This window comes from Aptenodytes patagonicus, chromosome 6 (genome assembly GCF_965638725.1).
Source record: "Aptenodytes patagonicus chromosome 6, bAptPat1.pri.cur, whole genome shotgun sequence".
Lineage (NCBI taxonomy): Eukaryota > Metazoa > Chordata > Aves > Sphenisciformes > Spheniscidae > Aptenodytes > Aptenodytes patagonicus.
This window is the reverse complement of record NC_134954.1, coordinates 35346966-35366463: the sequence shown is the minus strand read 5'-3', so window position 1 is coordinate 35366463 and position 19498 is coordinate 35346966. Positions and strand designations below refer to the sequence as shown.

The 19498-nt window shown below is 38.5% G+C and overlaps 1 protein-coding gene across 2 annotated transcripts in view; it reads right to left on the bottom strand.

The window, feature by feature from the left end:
* Nucleotides 1-665: 665 nt before the first annotated feature.
* Nucleotides 666-19498, bottom strand: part of BARD1 (BRCA1 associated RING domain 1) — a 48722-nt gene continuing 29889 nt past the window's right edge. For both annotated transcript variants that reach the window (XM_076342103.1, XM_076342105.1), the window contains 5 exons: nucleotides 17279-17387; nucleotides 15624-15759; nucleotides 13398-13490; nucleotides 2910-3007; nucleotides 666-2203 (listed from right to left, as the gene is read on the bottom strand). In XM_076342103.1, the coding sequence (XP_076198218.1) occupies nucleotides 1874-2203; nucleotides 2910-3007; nucleotides 13398-13490; nucleotides 15624-15759; nucleotides 17279-17387 (766 nt within the window). In that variant the 3' untranslated portion in view covers nucleotides 666-1873. The remainder of the gene's footprint in view (nucleotides 2204-2909; nucleotides 3008-13397; nucleotides 13491-15623; nucleotides 15760-17278; nucleotides 17388-19498) is intronic.

Below are 19498 nucleotides of genomic sequence, written 5' to 3'. Positions count from 1 at the left end.
TCTACTTTAGGACATAGAACAGGATTAATGATGGGCCAAATTTCTTCCTGGTACAGAGCAGAAAAGCTCCGCTCTTAAGAATTTTGCTGAGATTCACTGCTACTTTTGCAAAGAATACCGCATTAGGTATATTGATGTGCTGTGAAATGCCAAGTTAAAATGTGCTACAATTGTTAAAATAAATGACCAAGTCCACGCAGTATCGACTCAGTACCTTATTTGCTGCCAGTGTTTATCTGCACAAAAACCCGAAACACATTCATCCCATGGGTTGTTCCGTTTATTAACAAGTCTTGCATTTTTGCTCACTCACACAGACATACAAGTACTTGAGAACTGCATTTAGTGAAGAGCAATGATTCAGTCTAGCTTAAGTGATAGATCAAGATACTTCAGCTACTGAAGTCTAGTAGATGCTATTGAAAACTATACCTGTTATACATGAAGTGTATAGCTCTAAGAGTTCTATAGAGCATATCGAAAATTGGTATAGGATTGCCAACGGCAACGGTTACAGAAAAAAACCGTCTCTTACATATCCACCTGCAAGAGCGGCTCTTCAGTGTATCTTCACAGCTGTATCAAGTTCACAGAAAAAGTACTTACATTTCCATTTACCTGTTGAGATACATACAGACTACGTACTTATTCTGCAGCTAAGCTCATGCAATAAGATACTCCAAACTTACTGGCACCATAAGCTTTATTATTACAAGCAATACAAAAGCAAACACAAGAAACTTTGTTTTATCCCACAACCATCTTTCCCATTGTATATTATTACCAGACACCATTTTTAAATTATGAATTCACAAACACAAAAGATGCAAGACATTACATAAGAGCATAGAGTGAGGAAGTAAGATTCTGACAATAACTTATGATTAATTATGAGAAATGAATTAAAAATTTATTGTAACAAATACGAAAGAATCAAATATTGTTCCAATGTAGCCAGGTAAGTTTAAGTATAATTGTGCAAAGTGAGGCATAATTCTTTTGTGATCGTTAAATTTGTTTCATTAAAGTAACCATGATAGCAACCATCCATACTTACAGAAATATGTTTTCTTTTAATAATTTAATAAGGATCCTGACGCTTAGAAAACTTCAGAAAATAGATCGAATTCCAGTTACACATTTACAAGCATGAAAGAGGACAGAGTGAATAAAGCATTACTCTTGCTACAAATAAGGAATTTTAGACCAAGATTTTTATTATATCAAGATTTTTAAAGATAGTGTTTTCAAAATTGTCTACTTTCAAATGAATTCAAGCCATTAGCTCTACTCTAATTTCTACAAGGCTTATCCATGCCAAAAACTTGCTGTAAAATTCAGTTGTAAGAAGTTGTAAGAAACATCACATGTCATTTGACAAAAGATACGTCTATGCAGGCAAATGACTATGTTCAAATGCATAGAGTCCTTTTTTTAAAAAATACAAATTCTTGCCTGGCTGGGAAATCTTGACACATACAGTAGATCCTTGTCAATGGATATTAAACAGAAAAGAAATGGGGTCATGCTCTATCACCTAGGAAGGGCTGGTTTAAATCAAGAATGCAAAAGGTTTCATTTTGCAAAATCTTAGTTAAAAAATGTCAGTGATTATCACACTTAAGTTAAATGCAAAAATAAAGCATACTAAATAACCCAAGGCACATTTTTCAATGCAGTATATTTCTCTCCTCCATTATAAGTTCATTTATTCCAGCACATCAGTGATCTTAGTAACTCATTTAAATGGTCAAAGCTCTCCTGTATTCCTAAGTGCAAAACATAAATCACAGCTACAGATCGGTGTTTACCAGAGTGTTCCAACTGCTCAAGATTCACCGCATTTTTAAACCTTGCTCTCAGACATTGATATTCATTTTACAGGCAGGAGCTGAAATGACATCACACAGTCTATAAGCCAGCTGGAGGGGGCCATCCAGACTTTGCCCTGACGAATTTTCTCTGGCTTGAATTTAGAAGACACATCATAGATTACATACTGAGTGCAAAATCTCTGGTCAGAAGTAGATTCTGCATGGTATGCCACTGTGTTGATTGTCTGTGTCACATCACTGTCTGGTTTTGGCTGCCTAACCAGAATTTGTCCTCCTGCTGCTCTGACCAACTCCACAAGATCACTCTTCTGGTGACGGTTGAAAGATCCCAAAAAATAGAAGTAGCATCCATCAAACAACTTAGGCAGCTAAGTAGAGGGGAAAAAAAAAAAGTATAAATACAGGACTTCACAACTGAGCACACAGGAAAAAAGTGTAAAGGAACTATCAGTGCCTACAAAAACATACAATTTAAAATAACCAACACTGGAAGTCAGAACAGTAACTTAACATGTAAGGTCCTCAGTATAAACATGCAATCAAGAAAAGCTTGCTTACATGGTAAATTCTTGCCCATGTTTAAATATTTTCCAGCACAACAGGGTTTAACTATGCGCTAGGAATATTTACAGCTACTGTTACAATACGTTTAATGAAATTCTCCAGTGTAATCCAGAAAGTAACCAGAAATTAACCCAGTTAAATATAAAAGTGGCCCTATATGGAAACAAGAAGTAATAAAAACATTTTTCTTTCAACTTTCAGATAATTTCAACTAGGTTCTAAAGCTGAGCAGAGAAGGCCAAAGCAGCATCAATTCCTGTCCCATACAGCTTCCTCCACGAATGTAACATAGCATTCCCTCTGACAAGGTTATAGCAACATATCCATTAGTAGAGAAAAATGACGGCTTTATGGGTGTTTGCAGTTCTTTCGATCACCTTGCACATAATCAAATTTCTGTACAAGACCACATTAAAATTTTACATCTACTGCACCTGTACATGTGGCAAAGGGCAAAAATGCATGAACCAGAGGTCATTAAGATAATCTGTCTCAAGCAATAAAACCCACCAGCTGTTCTCTGTTGAGCCGGCCTCTTTGTGGGCCACCTTGGATTTCATACTTCTCTTCTTGTTCTCGTACTGTGGTTTGTAGACAGGCTTGTACCCCTACAAAAACCACAATAAGGCAGGCAAAGATTAGAGATCCCATGTTTTAACAGAGGCTTGCATGTCATTTTAGGGATTAAAGAGTTGCACTAAAATAAAAGGATTACCCACAATGCAAAACATAGCATCAAAGCTTGTGTGCTTTAGCAATTTGCTTTTAAACTTGAAAAAAATTACAACAGCAGTTGAAGATGCAAGTTAGATGGAGAGAAGGAATATCACACTAAAATCAGTGCTGTAAACACTAGGAATTATTAGCTTTTCCTCTTGCCCACTAAGGTCAACCACTTAATGTCAAATTGCTGATCATTCGGAAGCTTAAAGCCAGCATGTAGAACCAACTCCACAGTTACGAAATGGAAGCAATTGCCTCATAAAGAGCAATTACAAAGCAAGCACAAAGCTGTTTCCAAACAGCTATGGCCTCAAATAACAAATCAGATGGGATTTCAAGGTCTCCAAGATCAGCACAAACTGGAGATTTATGCTAGGGTTTAACAGTGGCATTCATTTTTGTTACCACTGCTGCATAATGAGATTGTCTTTTAGAGTCATCGTGTTTTTACCTTGTTTTAAGGCTAGTTATTTTTTCCAATACACAATGTGCTGATGCTAACGTATCGCTAACATCAGTTAAACGTACTACCTAACCTCACTTTGGAAAGAGAAATTGCTGTGGTCACCCATTCAAGGATGGAACATTTTGCCTGCACATCCATTGTACTCATTAATAAAAATTACACAAGAAAGTTTGCAAAGCTGATTTTGAAAATTGTTCCATGAGGATTTACAATGTTGTCAAGGTTGTAACTTTTAAAGTAGTACCTCACTCCTTGCACAGTGTTTCTTACTCAGGCAACTTATTTCTACTGTGTAAATATGAAACCCACGGTATTTAAAAAAACAAACTAAACAAAATCAGACGTAAAATGTGGGGGGGTTGATCCTAAAAAGCAAGAAAGCACAAGACTATGAAGTATCACTGAAAAAAAGTACTTGGATACCATGGCAGCTGAAAGATAGGAATATCTAATCTAGAGATATCTTGAAAGCCAACTGTTAGCAATTTACCACCAGTTCATACAAACTCACAAAATGCAATGGGAATTCATATTTTAGTTACTAGAAGTCCTCCAATGTACTTACATCAAAAAAGATAAACCTATACAGAAAACCACAACTGGCTGAATACTATGACAATGTATATCTCCCTCCATGTACAAGTACTGGGTTGATTATTTGCACTTGTTCATTCTTTCAAGAAAAATTAACACAAACTTCTACAAAACTAGAAGGGCAACCTAGTCATGTATTCTCCAGAAAAGCAACCTACATATTCATTATTGATAACAGCAATGACTACTGAGAACTTATTTTCAAAGTACTCATAACTCAAAAATAAATCTAAAAGTTATTTCAATATTTATTTTTTTTATCATCACAACTCAACAAGACTTCTGTGTCAATTTGCCTCTAATTTACAAGGCTGTGCTTTCCTTCCAAAAAATACAGATGTTAATGGATGCCACTTACAATAAAGGAAAAACTGTCTCATCTAGTCTTAAGAACAAAACCGTCCATTCATTAAGAGCATGTTTTACTTCAATCTACTATCAAAAGCTCAATTTCAAGGATTTTCACTACGGACCTGAGTTTTTATACAATGAGGACATCACAAATTGAGCATCCCAGTGCCAGCATCAGTAAATGAAGCAAATATGATATGAAAGTAATAAAAGACTGAATGAATACAAGAGCCTGATGTCTCTTTGTACTGTTACTTCCCTCAAAAAAAGAGTCATGAAAGTGACTAACGTTAGTGGAATGTCTATTTTAGCAGAAAATGAAAATAGGTTATGTCTGTTTTGCATACATATGTCTGTCCATTTTACGCTGCCAAGTCCTCCAAGGAATTTGGAGGCCTCAAAGTTCCCTGTCACACGTAATGACAATCCTCCAAGAAAGAAAGAAGAGACTCATCTACATGTGTCCTATTTTCAGTGTATCTAAGAACCACAAGATAAACATTTGTTTCTTTGAAAAACTGGAAATTTGCAAACAGACCATTTGTCTAGCTAGTGTCTGTATGATCAGCATTCTCATTAATTTTATTTTTTCTTAACCAGCTAGAATCAGAACAGACCTGTGTCTTAACAGATACGTGGCACAAAGGCTATGTATTCCAGGTAGGATAAAAAGCAATAAAGAACATAGAAGAACATAAGTTCTCAGTGCCTAGGTGTTTCTCTTTAACATAAATAAGCTAAGAAGCAACACTGTTAGGCCTACACACACACAACTTTGTGGAACAACAGACTATGTTCTTTGGTGATGGAGAAATTGTACATTTTCAATTCCCAAACATATTTTTCATGCAAGATGTGGAAGCAGAACTTGCTCTGACTCATGGGTCTTGTCATATTTGATAGATAACAACAAATGCTTTTTGGAACCAGTGTGCTCAGGGACATTTCAAGCAGTCTCATCTAACACTTCGTCTACGTGCAGGTAGCAAGAGAGGAAAGAAAGTCATTTGAATCCTCAAGCTCAGAAGAGGTGGTGCTTCAGGCTTCAACATACTTCATGGCATTCTTGCCATCAACAGCACAACTAGTCCGCAGTAAGAGTATCACTTGGAAAGAGACAAGACAACACAGGGTAACAGTGACACTAAGGAGAGCCTTAGGCACAAGGAAATGAGGCAAACAGTATGTCATGTGTCATCAGAATCATGGTCTAGCTATATATTCAGAAAACTTATGCAGTTAGCAACCAGTGTTTGAGGAAGGTGCTTAACAACCCTAAGGTGAACAGTCAAGGAATATCTATCCATGGAGGAAGGCTTCCTAACTAGAAAAAGGAAGCTAACATAATTTAAGTGATAGAGACCAGTATGTCCTTTAACTGCAGACTTTGTTCAGACTGATTTCTTCCCGAGTTGCTCATTTCTCTTCAGTGACTCCTTCATACTAGAAAGAGATTTTGTATTAAAGAATCAAAGGATTCACATACCATAATAAAAAAAGAAATCAGTGAAATGAAAAAGAAATATCCCCCTGTTCTCATATTTGAGATGAAATGACAGAGGGGCTCAAGCTGTGTTTCTACCTAATTCATTATGCATTTGTCTAAACAAAAGGTTCTTATTTGCCCATTCTTTTTCCCCCTCTCCACACAAAACTTAGTGTTAAGTCACTTGCTTCTAGATCACTAATTCTGCATTATCATTTGCAATAATCTAAGTGAGGTTCTCAAAGACAACGCAATCAGTTTTGGTTGTGCTACGGTGTCATTTGGAAGCACCAGGCATGTACAAGCTTTATCACTCTTCTAATAGATGGTACAACCACCACAAGATGACCTTGTGCTGAAAAACCTCGACTTCATACTTAAAGAGTAGGGATACAAACCAAAGATTAGAGCATACTGTAGGCCCTTCCAACTTTTCTCTTTTTTTTTTTTTTTTTTTTTTTTTTACAGCTAGGGATTTTATTTTGACAACGGAGGGCTACGCTGAGTTCACTCAGTAAAGCCCAGGTCTTTTTCTTGAGTAGGCATTATTAATTTTAAAGCTGCTAACGTGTATAAGTGGCTGGATAACATGACAGTTCCCTTTCAATAGTCTCAATTCGACTGAGTGTCAGCCTGATTAAGAGGACATATAAAAGGAAATAAAATTCCATACTGTACTCAAAGGTATATCACTCCGCTACTTTTACAGGGGCATTTCCAGAAGCTCTGTTGACCTCACAGCACTCATATTTAAGCCAGAGGTATAGCGCCCTTTCACTTCAAACAGAAGCCATGTTAAATTGATTCCCAGAATTTGTTCGGCACTGTATTGAAAAGCCACCAGTGAGAACCTGATGCCAAGACATTGGTCAAATGAATGGACTAAAAAAAAAAATTGCTATTATCCAACTTGCAAAGTGATCAGGACACCATCAATACTATGCCACCCCCCTTCTGAAATTGAGATGGACATCTTAAGTACTTATGCAAAAAAAAATTTCAGAACAGGACTGAATCTTGGAAGGACAAGGACATCCTTAAAGAAGCTCTCTGAAAATGGTGGGGAAAGTAAACTTACTTTTGAGAGGACACCTGTAATTTTAGAAGGAGGTAGAGATCAAGGTTACATTGTTTTCCTTCCCACATTTGCAGTCTGTGCATTCTTTACAGGCAAGCCTGACTAAAAAAATCTAGTCTGTTCTGTTACAAAAATAAAATAAGACCATTCAACTTATGCAGGATCTCAGCCAATCTTGATTTATTCCTTGATACTATTGCCAGTAAGAGCTGTGGACCGTCTAGGTTTGAGGTTGATCAAGTTTATTCATTTAACATGTTCTCTTCCCTAAAGAGAAGAGGGTGATTATTGCAACTACGCTTTAATGGCCTTCTAGTTTAATCACAGTAGTTGGATCAATTACCCGCAAAAGGGTAAGACTTATACCAAGGCAAGTGGCATTTTTCCATTTCACATGGACCAGAGCTGTTTTGCAATGCCCAGTTCAAGTGTGCAAGCACTCATTAATAAAGCTTGCCTGACAGAAGACCGTACTGGAGCAGGATCACATGTGCAGAGGGGTCATGCAAGGTTCTTCCCTAGAAATACAGACCATTAGAAGTTTAAAAGCCCTTAAATAGCTGATTTCACACTTGCAATTTGTAGATATAAACAAGATCATTTGCACCAAATTCTAGCAAAAACCGAGCCTGCATTAAAGTCCCTAGAAAATATTGCAGAAAAAGGTTTTAGCTTAATACAACCACATTTTAGCTTGATGCCACCACATTTGGCAAGGAGAATACAGCTTTTTTTTTTCCCCCTCATTAGCAAGATCAGTAAAGCGTCACTACTTACGCTGATCCTTATTACTTCACTGAACAGCTGCCCCTACCTTCTCACCTTCCAGTATAAGGAACAAGCAGGTTAAAAGGGTGCCCACTCTAACAGTATTGTTAATTGACCTTAATTGATACAACTGTAGCTACTAGTACTGGAAATAAAGAAATCATTATTTGCAAAATTTAACATCAGAGCCCTATAAACCTTATTCATGTAAGTCTTATTCATTTATGATTAAACTAACTGCATCAGCAAAAACAATTTAAGCAGGATGAAGTACAAAAAGAACTGGTTGCCAAGAACAAGTTGTAATCACCCACAGATACCCAGGGGTAGCTCTCAGTAACTCAATTAGCCTTACTGGAGTTTTGTTGGATTTGCATTAATAAAGCAAAGAGCAGAGGTTAGTCCCAAAAATCTCTTAGAACAGCTAAAAGTAATTTAGGAACACACAATAGCAACAAAGAAGATAAAATACTACACATCCAAGATGTAGTAGAGATTGCAACTGAAACCTCCTCAGCTCGGTTTGCACTGGGTTTTAAGACTTGCATGCAGATTGAGTAAAGCTCGATGAGATTTTTTTTTTTTTTTTTTTTGCTAGAAGAGGAAGAAATCTGGACTGAGAGAAAGCCTTAGGGGAATTTGGCATGGCTAGCTTCAATTTGCTTTCATCAACAACATTACTGGTCTCTGCTACAGCACAGGAAATTTTTATACTGTCTCTTACATGCTTACAAAGCAACTTTAGAATCACAGATTTTCATGGAGTGAGGTAGAGGTCTCATTTGGTGAAAGAAGAGCAGTCCTTTTTTCCAACACATGGAAGTTACACAAGATGCTGCAGAGACTAAAATGAATCTGCTTAAGAATGGTAGTTAACAAGTTAATCCAGCTGACATTTATTAAACATGATGGAGCAGATGCTTAGGAAGTCCTTAAACATCAATTCCCAGAAGCTAGGAGCATGTAATATGAAAATCATTACTTCACTTAAAAAAAAACCCAAGTGTCATATCTTCTTTAAGAAACCACTATTTGCCACAGCTGTTTTCCAGACTAATCAAAGTGACTGGAGATAGCCATTCCTGAGGTGCAGAGGTCAGGTTAAATTCCACTGGGAGTGTTCATCCTCTGGATCCCGTCACATGCTTTTAAATGCATGAGGTAATATTTCCCATCCTTTTCCTTACAATGGGCTTCCTTAATGCAATGTTTTCTTCAAACCAAAAATGAATTAGAGCAAAAGGACTCTCTAAATATGAAAAACTGAGTATCTGGATGACACAGAACAGAACAGAGGGAGCAGTGGAAACATGGTTTCCTTTTCCTCTAGACCTTACTTCAAACCAGCCCACTTCCCAGCTCTGGCAGACAAAGGCAAACTCCACATTTAAGACCTTCTCACCCCCATTTTCTCTGCCGCAAACCCCAGCAAGCTTCACAGTCTACATTTGTGCCAACTTTGAAGTAAAACTGTTTCCCTCCTCCTTTCCAGAAGGTGCAGACACTGGGAGTGCAGAAGTTCAGACCCTGTGGATGTGAAACATTCCCCTCAGCTGTACACCCAATACAACCAGAACACGCATATGCACATTAGATATTTCTACCACCTCCTACAGAGCTGTGAGTCCTTTTGTAAAAGGAGGCAGTTGAAGTAAGTCTCCAACTGCAAAACAGGCATGAAACTCCACTGATCAGAAGTTTTGAGCTGTTTTAAGGAGGGAGGGCTTTGCTGAGTATCAGCCTGTTAATCTAAAAGATGTTTATGCATGGAAGAGAGACAGTCCAGCCTGAGACACAGTCAGCTCAACAGCTTTGTACTTCTCCTGTCTAATAGCCTGAACAAGGATGGGCATATTGCTCCAAGAAATTCAGAAAGATGTTTTCGCCTTGAGATGTCAGTCATTCAATCCCCTAGCTCTTCTAGTCAACTCCCAATTGTTCCAAGTCCTTACAGGAAAACCAGGGTTTTTTTGCATTCTTTTAAATGATCAGAGCTGAATCATTGCTGCTGCTCCAGGTAAGCAAAACAAATGAAGGAATAAGCAATCAAATGCTTAGACTTCTTCCAGATACTCTGCTGCAAGTACTGACACAAGCTTGTTTCAATGCATATCATTACCGAGATCATTTTTCATTCCCTGCTTTAACAGATGACAATCAGTTTAAGAAAAAACAAGCTGAAAAGCTATTAAAGGCTTCTGCTGGTTTTAATTATACTATTCTATGCTCTACAAAAAGCATAGAGGAAATAGTGATATTTGAATCTTTGCCTCAGCCTACTTGCAGAAGGATAATGATATGCTACTTTGTGCCCTGTTACTGTCCCAGAAATAATGAAGGCAATAAAATAATAAAACCAATGAAAGGTATGGCCAAGGGCAAGGAGCACACTGACAACAGTGTCTCAATTGAATTCTATGCTGCTTTGAAAGTTGATATATTGCTGACAGTGTATTATATATGGAAAATACAGAACAACTGGTAATGTGAAATTCTTCTTCTGTGAAGATCTAATATTGCTCAGTGGTGACATCCTTTCATCCCAATCCTCCACCTGAAGACAAAAGGGAGCCCCAAAACTGAAGCTATATTTAAATCTTGGCTCTCTAATACTTAAGAGGCCTTATTACATTTAGCTCAAACTCTGCTGGAAAATTCCACATTACCTCTCTACTGATACTAATGGATGCTATATCTGTGTGTATAGACACAGGTAAACAGAAGCATCACAGAATCACCCAAGAGAAGGAAATTGCTTTTTATTAGAGAAACACAGCTTGAAAGCCTGCTATAATGGAAGAGTTAACATAAGAAATACACTCTTAAATACTGTTTTTTGCAAGCATGCAATGTTTTTTAAAAAAAAGGTGTATAATTGTGTGTAGGCTATAAATACAACTTTAGAAATAACCATCAAATGCAGCTTACCTTGTAGTAAAAAAAATTCAAATACTTATACATAGTCAGCATTTCATTAAGTGCTACAATGAGCTTTGTTTTTTCAAATACTTCAGTGAAGTTTTTGAACATGAATTTGCTTTAAGTGAATGGTTTACAGAACTGAACTATAAGCAACTCCTTCAATTTATTTGCAGTGGCTTTGACAGAAGCAAGCCAGAATATGCACACACTTTTGGAAGTTTATTTGCATCACATTTAAGGAAACTTATCCAAGTAGAAGTCAAAAAGCCACGATAAATAAAGAGAGAAATTATGGAAAAGAAAATCAAAGACCTCTTTTTTCCTAGACAAACGTTCCATCAGCAGGAGTCCCATTATTTGTTATAACAATCTTTAACTTGTAATGACTCTGAAGAAGACTAATAACAGACTGGTGTGAACAGATGGAGTGGGGCTGTTAATTATAGGCACTTAGCTGCATCAGACCCCACGAGTTATTACTAACATTTCCCACTAGGGAGGAGAATCACTCTCTTTTAAGTAGTACGTTGCTTACTAAGCTGGGAGCATTAGCAGTCAGGATTGTACTAATCAGTACTAACAACATAAAATAAAACTCAGCTGCAAACAAAAAAATATGAAAATATTCCCTGAATAACCCCCACACTTATTTTTTCTTTTCCAATCACTTCTAAATATAAAAGTTCTTCCACAAAGATTTTAATTAGTGAGACCTGAGTTTAATCTCCCTACCACTCAGCTGAAGCTTTCTAAGCATCTGACTAGCAAGAAAATAAAATGAAATAAAGGAAAACCACCCTAGCACATATAATAGAAGGTGTGCAGCCCTCCTGAACTGAGTGAAGCCAAGAACCTGCAAGTGATTCACCAAAGAAACGGATTATTCCATCTTAGTTAAACAGGATATCGTTCCAGAGCACCCGCACACACCCTTTCCAATTACACAACTCAAACATTGCTTCTAGGCCTTCTGAGTTTCCTGGTGCATCCCCACCTCCAAACAGGAAACCATCTCCCTTCTGCTTATCAACAAAGTGTCTGGAGGTTATTAAATCCATCTGCTTGCTTAAGCATAAACAGTATTTCTCATATGAGTGGTTAAACGTTGGAACAGGCTGCCCAGGGAAGTGGTTGAGTCCCCATCCCTGGAGGTATTTAAAAGACGTGTAGATGAGGCGCTTAGGGACATGGTTTAGTGGGCATGGTGGTGTTGGGTTGATAGTTGGACTCAATGATCTTAGAGGTCTTTTCCAACCTTAATGATTCTATGATTCTCCATGTTACATATTCAACAAGAAGCTACTCCTATTTGTAAGAATCACAGTACAAAGATGTTTTCCTTTTACAAATGCTTAAAAGGCAACAAACACCTGCCACTGCAGGTGTTGCAGAAAACATCTCTGAGGGGACACTAATTCAACAGACCCTTTAAAAAAAGCATGGAACAAGTCCACTGACTATCTGGAAGCCAAATGAACTCCCTGAAAGAAGAGTCCAATGTTCAAAGAGTCTGATGATGTGCCTTATTTGAAAAACTACTATGCATCTTGTGAAGCTTTAAGCAGTGCCTTTATAAACATTAGTGACTGGAAAATTTAGATCATTAAAGAATCCTTATATTCTGATGTTTAGTCACACAGTAGAAAACTGGACTGAAATTTGTCTGTGAGTTTTCCATGGGATAATTAACTCATTTGTAGCGTACTTGCTAGCTAAAAGGACTTAGCCATAAAGGTCAAAGGGAAGAAGATGGCTTTTACAACTACTGTGAAAGCAGATACTAAGAAATACATTAGAAAGAATGAATAAAAAGCAGAATTTGGGGTGTAAGTCCACAGAACAGCTATACAAAAAAGCATGCACTGTATAAAATTACAGATTGCGTGAAAGATGACATCGAAACTACTTGCACGCTAAGGAGACACTATGCAAGTTATCTTTCCTTGGAGGTTACTATTTTAGTTGAAGAGCACTCCAGTCTGCAGGGCTCGGTGTGTACAGAAATGGGTATCAAAAGTTACATATACATTTGATCTGCCTGAGCCTGTGCTTGCATAAAGCCTGACAATTTTCTCAAACAGAGAACTTTAGTAGAAAGTACAAACAGAGGTTATGATCAGCTGACAGCCTAACTTTGGTTAGAAGTTAAAACTTTCAACAGATCTCAGCTTATAGGTAAATAGGTAACACCTTACCTTCCTACAGGCTCTGATCACATACCCCAAGCAAGCAAAAGTTTCCTATCAATTTCAGTGGAAGCTGCTGATAAGAAATCCAAGAATTTAATAAATTCCTTCCTCCTCTCCCAGCATTTTTTCCATAATCTTCCAAATCACTCTTAATGTAGCAATGAACAAATTCACTCCCCACTGATACTTAGGGTGTGACCTACCCAATACATCTAATAATGAAATGCACACATTTGCCAAGGGAGGAGTAGTATTTAATTAAATCTCTTGTCATTCAGGAGATCAAAACACAAAACCCCCACGCTTGATGTTAAGTTAGTCTTGAAATTAGGGCAGTTGTTGAAAAAGAAAATTTTCTCTGCAATCCCATCTACAATATCTGGTTAAAAAGCCCGAAGAATCCCATATATTTAATACTTACATTCAAACTTGAGGACCCAACATCCAGTCAGAACCGCCATCATACATTTGACAGTACTTGGCATTGGAACATCAGGGATAACAAGATGAGTTACTAGGAGAAAGATTACATCAGTAGAACTAAAAATCACATAGAAATCAGAACCATGCCTGGCTGAAAAGCAATCAATCACCATTTAAAGAATAAACAGACTATAATAATTTATCAACCACTCTTTCCAACAGAAGTATGTGATTTCTGAGACTAAGATATGAGTAAGTAGAAGTGCTATTAGAAATTTTGTGGGTTTCAACATATACTTGCTGTGAAAAAGAGAAGTCACATTTTTATTGTTCTAAGCTATCACTTAAATCTTCAGAGGAGGCTCCAGTTTATAGGATAGTATATTTTTTTTTTCAATCCTTTTAAAGTTATATTCAATTTTGACAGGAATCTTACCATGCGATCTCACTGCTTTAACACAAAGCTAACAGAACTCAACTCACAATTCTGGAGTAGTAATCAGGGTGTGAAAGATGGTAGGGGAAAATTACCTTAGCATTTCTTTCACAAGCAGGAAAAGCAGCACTCTAAATAAAAACTAATAGGAGGGACTGTCTCTAAACTGGAGAGATATGGATTTGACAGATGGACCACTCAGTGGATAAAGAATTGGCTGGATGGTCACACTCAAAGAGTTGCAGTCAACCGCTCGATGTCCAAGTGGAGACCAGTGACGAGTGGCGTTCCTCAGGGGTCGGTATTGGGACCGGCGCTGTTTAACATCTTTGTCGGCAACAGAGACAGTGGGATTGAGTGCACCCTCTGCAAGTTTGCCGATGACACCAAGCTGTGTGGTGCAGTCAACATGCTGGAGGGAAGGGATGCCATCCAGATGGACCTTGACAGGCTTGAGAGGTGGGCCCATGCGAACCTCATGAAGTTCAACAAGGCCAAGTGCAAGGTCCTGCACCTGGGTCGGGGCAATCCCAAGCACAAATACAGGCTGGGCGGAGAATGGATTGAGAGCAGCCCTGCCGAGAAGGACTTGGAGGTGTTTGTTGATGAGAAGCTCAACATGAGCCGGCAATGTACGCTTGCAGCCCAGAAGGCCAACCGTATCCTGGGCTGCATCAAAAGAAGCATTACCAGCAGGTTGAGGGAGGTGATTCTCCCCCTCTACTCCACTCTCATGAGACCCCACCTGGAGTACCGTGTTCAGCTGTGGGACCCCCAACATAAGAAGGACCTGGACCTGTTGGAGTGGGTCCAGAGGAGGGCCACGAAGATGATCAGAGGGCTGGAGCACCTCTCCTATGAAGACAGGCTGAGAGAGTTGGGGTTGGTCAGCCTGGAGAAGAGAAGGCTCCGCAAGACCTTATAGCAGCCTTCCAATACCTGAAGGGGGCCTACAAGAAGGCTGGAGAGGGACTTTTTGCAAGGGCATGTAGTGATAGGACAAGGGATAATGGCTTTAAACTGAAAGAGGGTAGATGTAGATTAGATATAAGGAAGAAATTCTTCACGATGAGGGTGGTGAGGCACTGGAACAGGTTGCCCAGAGAAGTTGTGGATGCCTCATCCCTGGAAGTGTTCAAGGCCAGCTTGGATGGGGCTTTGAGCAACCTGGTCTAGTGGAAGATGTCCCTGCCCACAGCAGGAGGGTTGGAACTAGAAGATCTTTAAGGTCCCTCCCAACCCAAAGCATTCTATGATTAAGACAATGTTCCCCCCCCCCCTCAAAAGGGAACAAAAAAACCCCGAAGCCCCATAATTTGGCTCCATCTTCTTAATGAAGAAGAAAATTTGAAGAAAGGTAGCATGTGAGAGGAAATTTGTCAACTCTTAGTCAATGACATGCTCTTTCTAGAGGCACCATCTGCTTAAGACTCACTTCTGGAAGGTAAAAACCTTACAGGATGTCTCATATGAGCAGAGACCTTAAACTTGGTAAAAGAAGTGTAAATAGAAGAGGTCTTTGAGGAGGACTTTGGGATTTTAAATAACAGAGAATATACTGTCAAACTGTGGCTCCCCTAGAAGTCTCCTGCCTCAGTAACCAGGCTTTATATGCATTTACATGCAACAACACACCATCATTCTACTATGGCTGTAATTCAGGGATTTCAGAAACTGCACTTATTAGAAACAATAAAAAAAACCTGTTGCAGCTAGTATCTTAAAGGATATAGTGCAGAACTGTAGTTACTTATATTTGGACAGAGACATTTCAATAAGACTACATACCTCTGCTGTTAAATTCAGTACACCTTCGAGCTTTCAGAACTATTGCTAGTTTGTTCAGCAATTTCTGTTGCTCTGAACTAAGACTGCTCCCCAATATACCAAGAGGTCCATCTCTTGGCTGGCTGGGGCTCAGTGCCTGCATGAACAGAAAATCCTACAATAAGCTGAATGTTTGGGAACATAAAGAAAGCAACTAATTTGTTTGACAGCTTTATTTAATAAGAATAAACATTTTGAAAAACAATTCATGGCAACCTTAGTAGACAGGGTTCATAAGTAAAGCTCTATATAACAAACCAGCTCTAGAGGAAGAAAGCTTGGCATTAGAGGTACTTCATTTAGCTTATGCAGGGTATCAAAACAGCTTGTGCATCCATTTTTTCTTCCTTGCTTTTTTTTTTTTAAGACACTGGTGTGCACACATATAGCTGGTTGAATACTGTGTAAATAGCCTTGCTGACTGCAATGTTGAAGGAGAAAAAAAATTCCCAATAAAGTAGTAAAGCCTCCTACTTTTAGTGAAGTATTACCAACAGATACACCACCAATATGTTGAGTAACCTATATAATTAACACCTGCATTTCCTTTTCCCAAAAAGTCCTTAATACCTTGCCCTGTAATTAATGAATGCCTACATTTTTTTATGCAGATACTACTAATGCAAAGTCAGAGGAGCTGCTTGCTCAAGTTTTATGCTGACAAGGATGCGATATTTCAGCTCCGGGGTCTTCCTAAGTACTTCCAGATTCCATAGTACAGATATACCTTTGAGACCCAGTTACCCTAAAGCCTTAGGCTTTGGATCAAGTCATCCATATGAGCTCGTAACCATCCACTGGCACACACTCATCCCAAAGCAAATGCAAATACTGAGTGTTTTGTTTACGACAGAAGAGCCACATCTTACATTTGCTACACATGGGAGGAACAGTCATATCCTTGCCGATTTAGCTGCAACAGTTTACTTTTGGCCAATGGGTATCTTACTACCTCAGTGAGAAGGGATCATAACAGGCTGTATACCCTGGAGTAGACCAGGACTGCTTGTATCAGCCAGGTCAGTTTAATCATCATTCATTAGGAAGCACAAAGTATTTCATAATGCAGTAACTTAAGTCTGAATAACCTGATTTTGATCACAAGTCCTGAGAAGTCTTTGGCAAAAAGGGGGGAAAAACAAAAACCCCAAAACAATCTTCCAAAACCTGTTTTCAACTGCTGAGCTGATATTTTTACTGTTGGACAAAGGACGATACTGGAACAGCCTTTTAAAGGCACACGAAAAGCACCTGGAGCAAAGACTGCTGCTGCTTTCATCCAGGTTGGCAAGTAGAACAAATTAAATATGCAGAAAAACAACAACAATAGCTAAGTTCAATCAACGATACTTCAAGAACAACACAGCATTCATTCTCCTATAATAAAGAAATATCCTTTGTTTTCCCAGATAAAGCTAAAACACAGAATATCATAGCTTGTAAGTGTTCCACATACATTCTAGAAATATTGTCCAAGTTAGTTTCCCAACCTATTTTAAATCTCCCTGTAAAGGCAGGTGATGTACTGTACTTAGGCCCAAGCCTTCAATACTTAACAGGATGAACGTATGTTTTCTTAAAAAGCAAAACAAAACAAAAAACCCGCACACACTTACCTCAGAGGGTTGGTTAAGTGAAAACGATTCATTCTTCACTGGTAACATTAGCACACACTTCATCTTTTCACTTTCTGCATAGTCCACAGGCCGCAGACCAAATATATTACTGGCAAAACAAGCACAGATGGGTTTAAGTAAATAAAATGTGACTTGATTCTTAACTAACTGGGCACATTAACTGGGTAGCTTTCCCTCCCACTTTCTTATTAATATGTAATTTCAGCTAAAAAACACTCAGCTTCAAGTAAGAACTGCATCCAAGACAGATGGATACTGAATTACAAGCTGTGGCATTCAGCTAAGGAGTAAGGGATGTTCAGAGCAGTATGTTCAGTTAAATAAACCACAGTCCTTGTTAAACTCTTTCAAGATGCACTTTGATATCATTCACAAGACCCAGAAATTTCAGCTTTAATCTTTCATTGCAGTCATATAACCAAGAAATGTATTTTTGGCTTCCCATTTCCCATAAAAGACATGTCAGAAGATTCTACATACTGTGTTAAACATTGGAGCTTGATGTGTTTATGCTGTTATGGGAAAAGCTATCTGCTTCCTACTTAGGAACTGTGACTCCCTCACACTTCCAAAATTTGAGTACGCATCTCATTTTCCCCTCAGTGCACTGTTCCACAGAACACATTACAGCCAATTCATTCAAATTTTAGTTGGTTTGTCAATTTTGTTGAACACTATTCATCCTATGTGGCACCTCATAGTTATTAGATACACTTCAAGACCCCTTTCCTCCCCCATTCTTTTAACATTAGTCAGATGGATACGATTTTCTATAAACAAAACATCAAGCACAAGCATGGCTTCTATCTCTTCTTCACACAACTTTGCAGCTGCAGGACAGTAGTGCGTGGAGGAAAGCTTGAAACTGCAGAGCAGGTATAATTGCCGTTAACAAATACGATCTTCTGCCAGCACTCTTGGGAAATATTCTGCTTGCTTTGCCCTTTGCAAGAATAATGGCTATTCCAGCTGATCATCTTCTCCCCACCTCATGTAGCTCTGGCTCTCAAAAGGCATAATAAGAGCTTGTTATGAAGGGGAAGCTTGTAACTGAGAACAAAGCCCTGACTCAGCATCTGAAATCCAGCAAGCTTAGTCATCAAACAATGAAACATTTAAAGAGGTCAAAAAACCACTGCATCTTGGAAGCCCTGTCTCTTAGTTAGCCACACATTCCTGTGCAGAGTAGGAATCTAGGAAGCTTTATAGGGAATTCCACATAAGACCATAACCCAATCCAGCCCAAAGAGAAGCTCAAATCACTAAGTCTTCACTCTTACTTAACTGGGGGGCTTTGGGCAGTACAAAGCTGAAAGATGCATCTGACCTTATCACCCTTCTATGCTCCTGACTGAGCACTGCTCACTAACATAGCCTCTTGGGAAAACAACAATCCACAAAAATCCCACACAGAAGACTCTGGGATGGTATTTTACAATTGCTAATTTTACAATATTACCAACCTGAAGCTATTCTGTGTTACTAATGAGAAAGAGCTAGCAAAATCCAAATTCTGCAGACTAAAAGATAATTGGTTAAATCTCAGCCCAGTCCTGGGAGTTGCAGCCCATTAAATATTGTCATGCTGTTCCTGCTTTGTCATGCATCATCAGGGTAGTTCTTGCCCTTTCTTTAAATAAGGGCCATATTCGACTTAAACTGCTGCAGTACAGTTCCTTTGAACAATGCATCCAGAGAGGGGGAAAAGAATATATATATATATATAAGCACATACACTAAAGTCACCTTTACACTAGATGGCTGACCTTTTACTGTGAACTAAGCAGGGGAAGGAAATCACTGAATGTCAGTAGCAGAGGTTTGGGGGCATCTCCCCCCCCAGGTCGAATTAAGATCCTTGACTGTTGGAAAAAACCTCATGAATGTTAGGTCACCACAGTTAAATATAGACCATTTTTTGACAATTAAACTGTATAGTAAGAGCTCCAGCTGCCCCCTCTGTATACACAATTTTTTTTCTCCATTTTTAAGATCATTTCAGTCGCTTCTTACCAGTGTGTTGCAAAATGCTATCCCATCATTATGTAGCATAGAAGAATTAATGGCTATTCATAGGATGTTAAGTTAAGGTAGCATGGTTAAAGTAAAATGTGGCAAACTTGGGAGCTCAGATCTGAAAAAAGGAACACCAGCCCATGGGATGAGTTTAAGAGTTTTGAGTATTTGCAACAAAGCAGT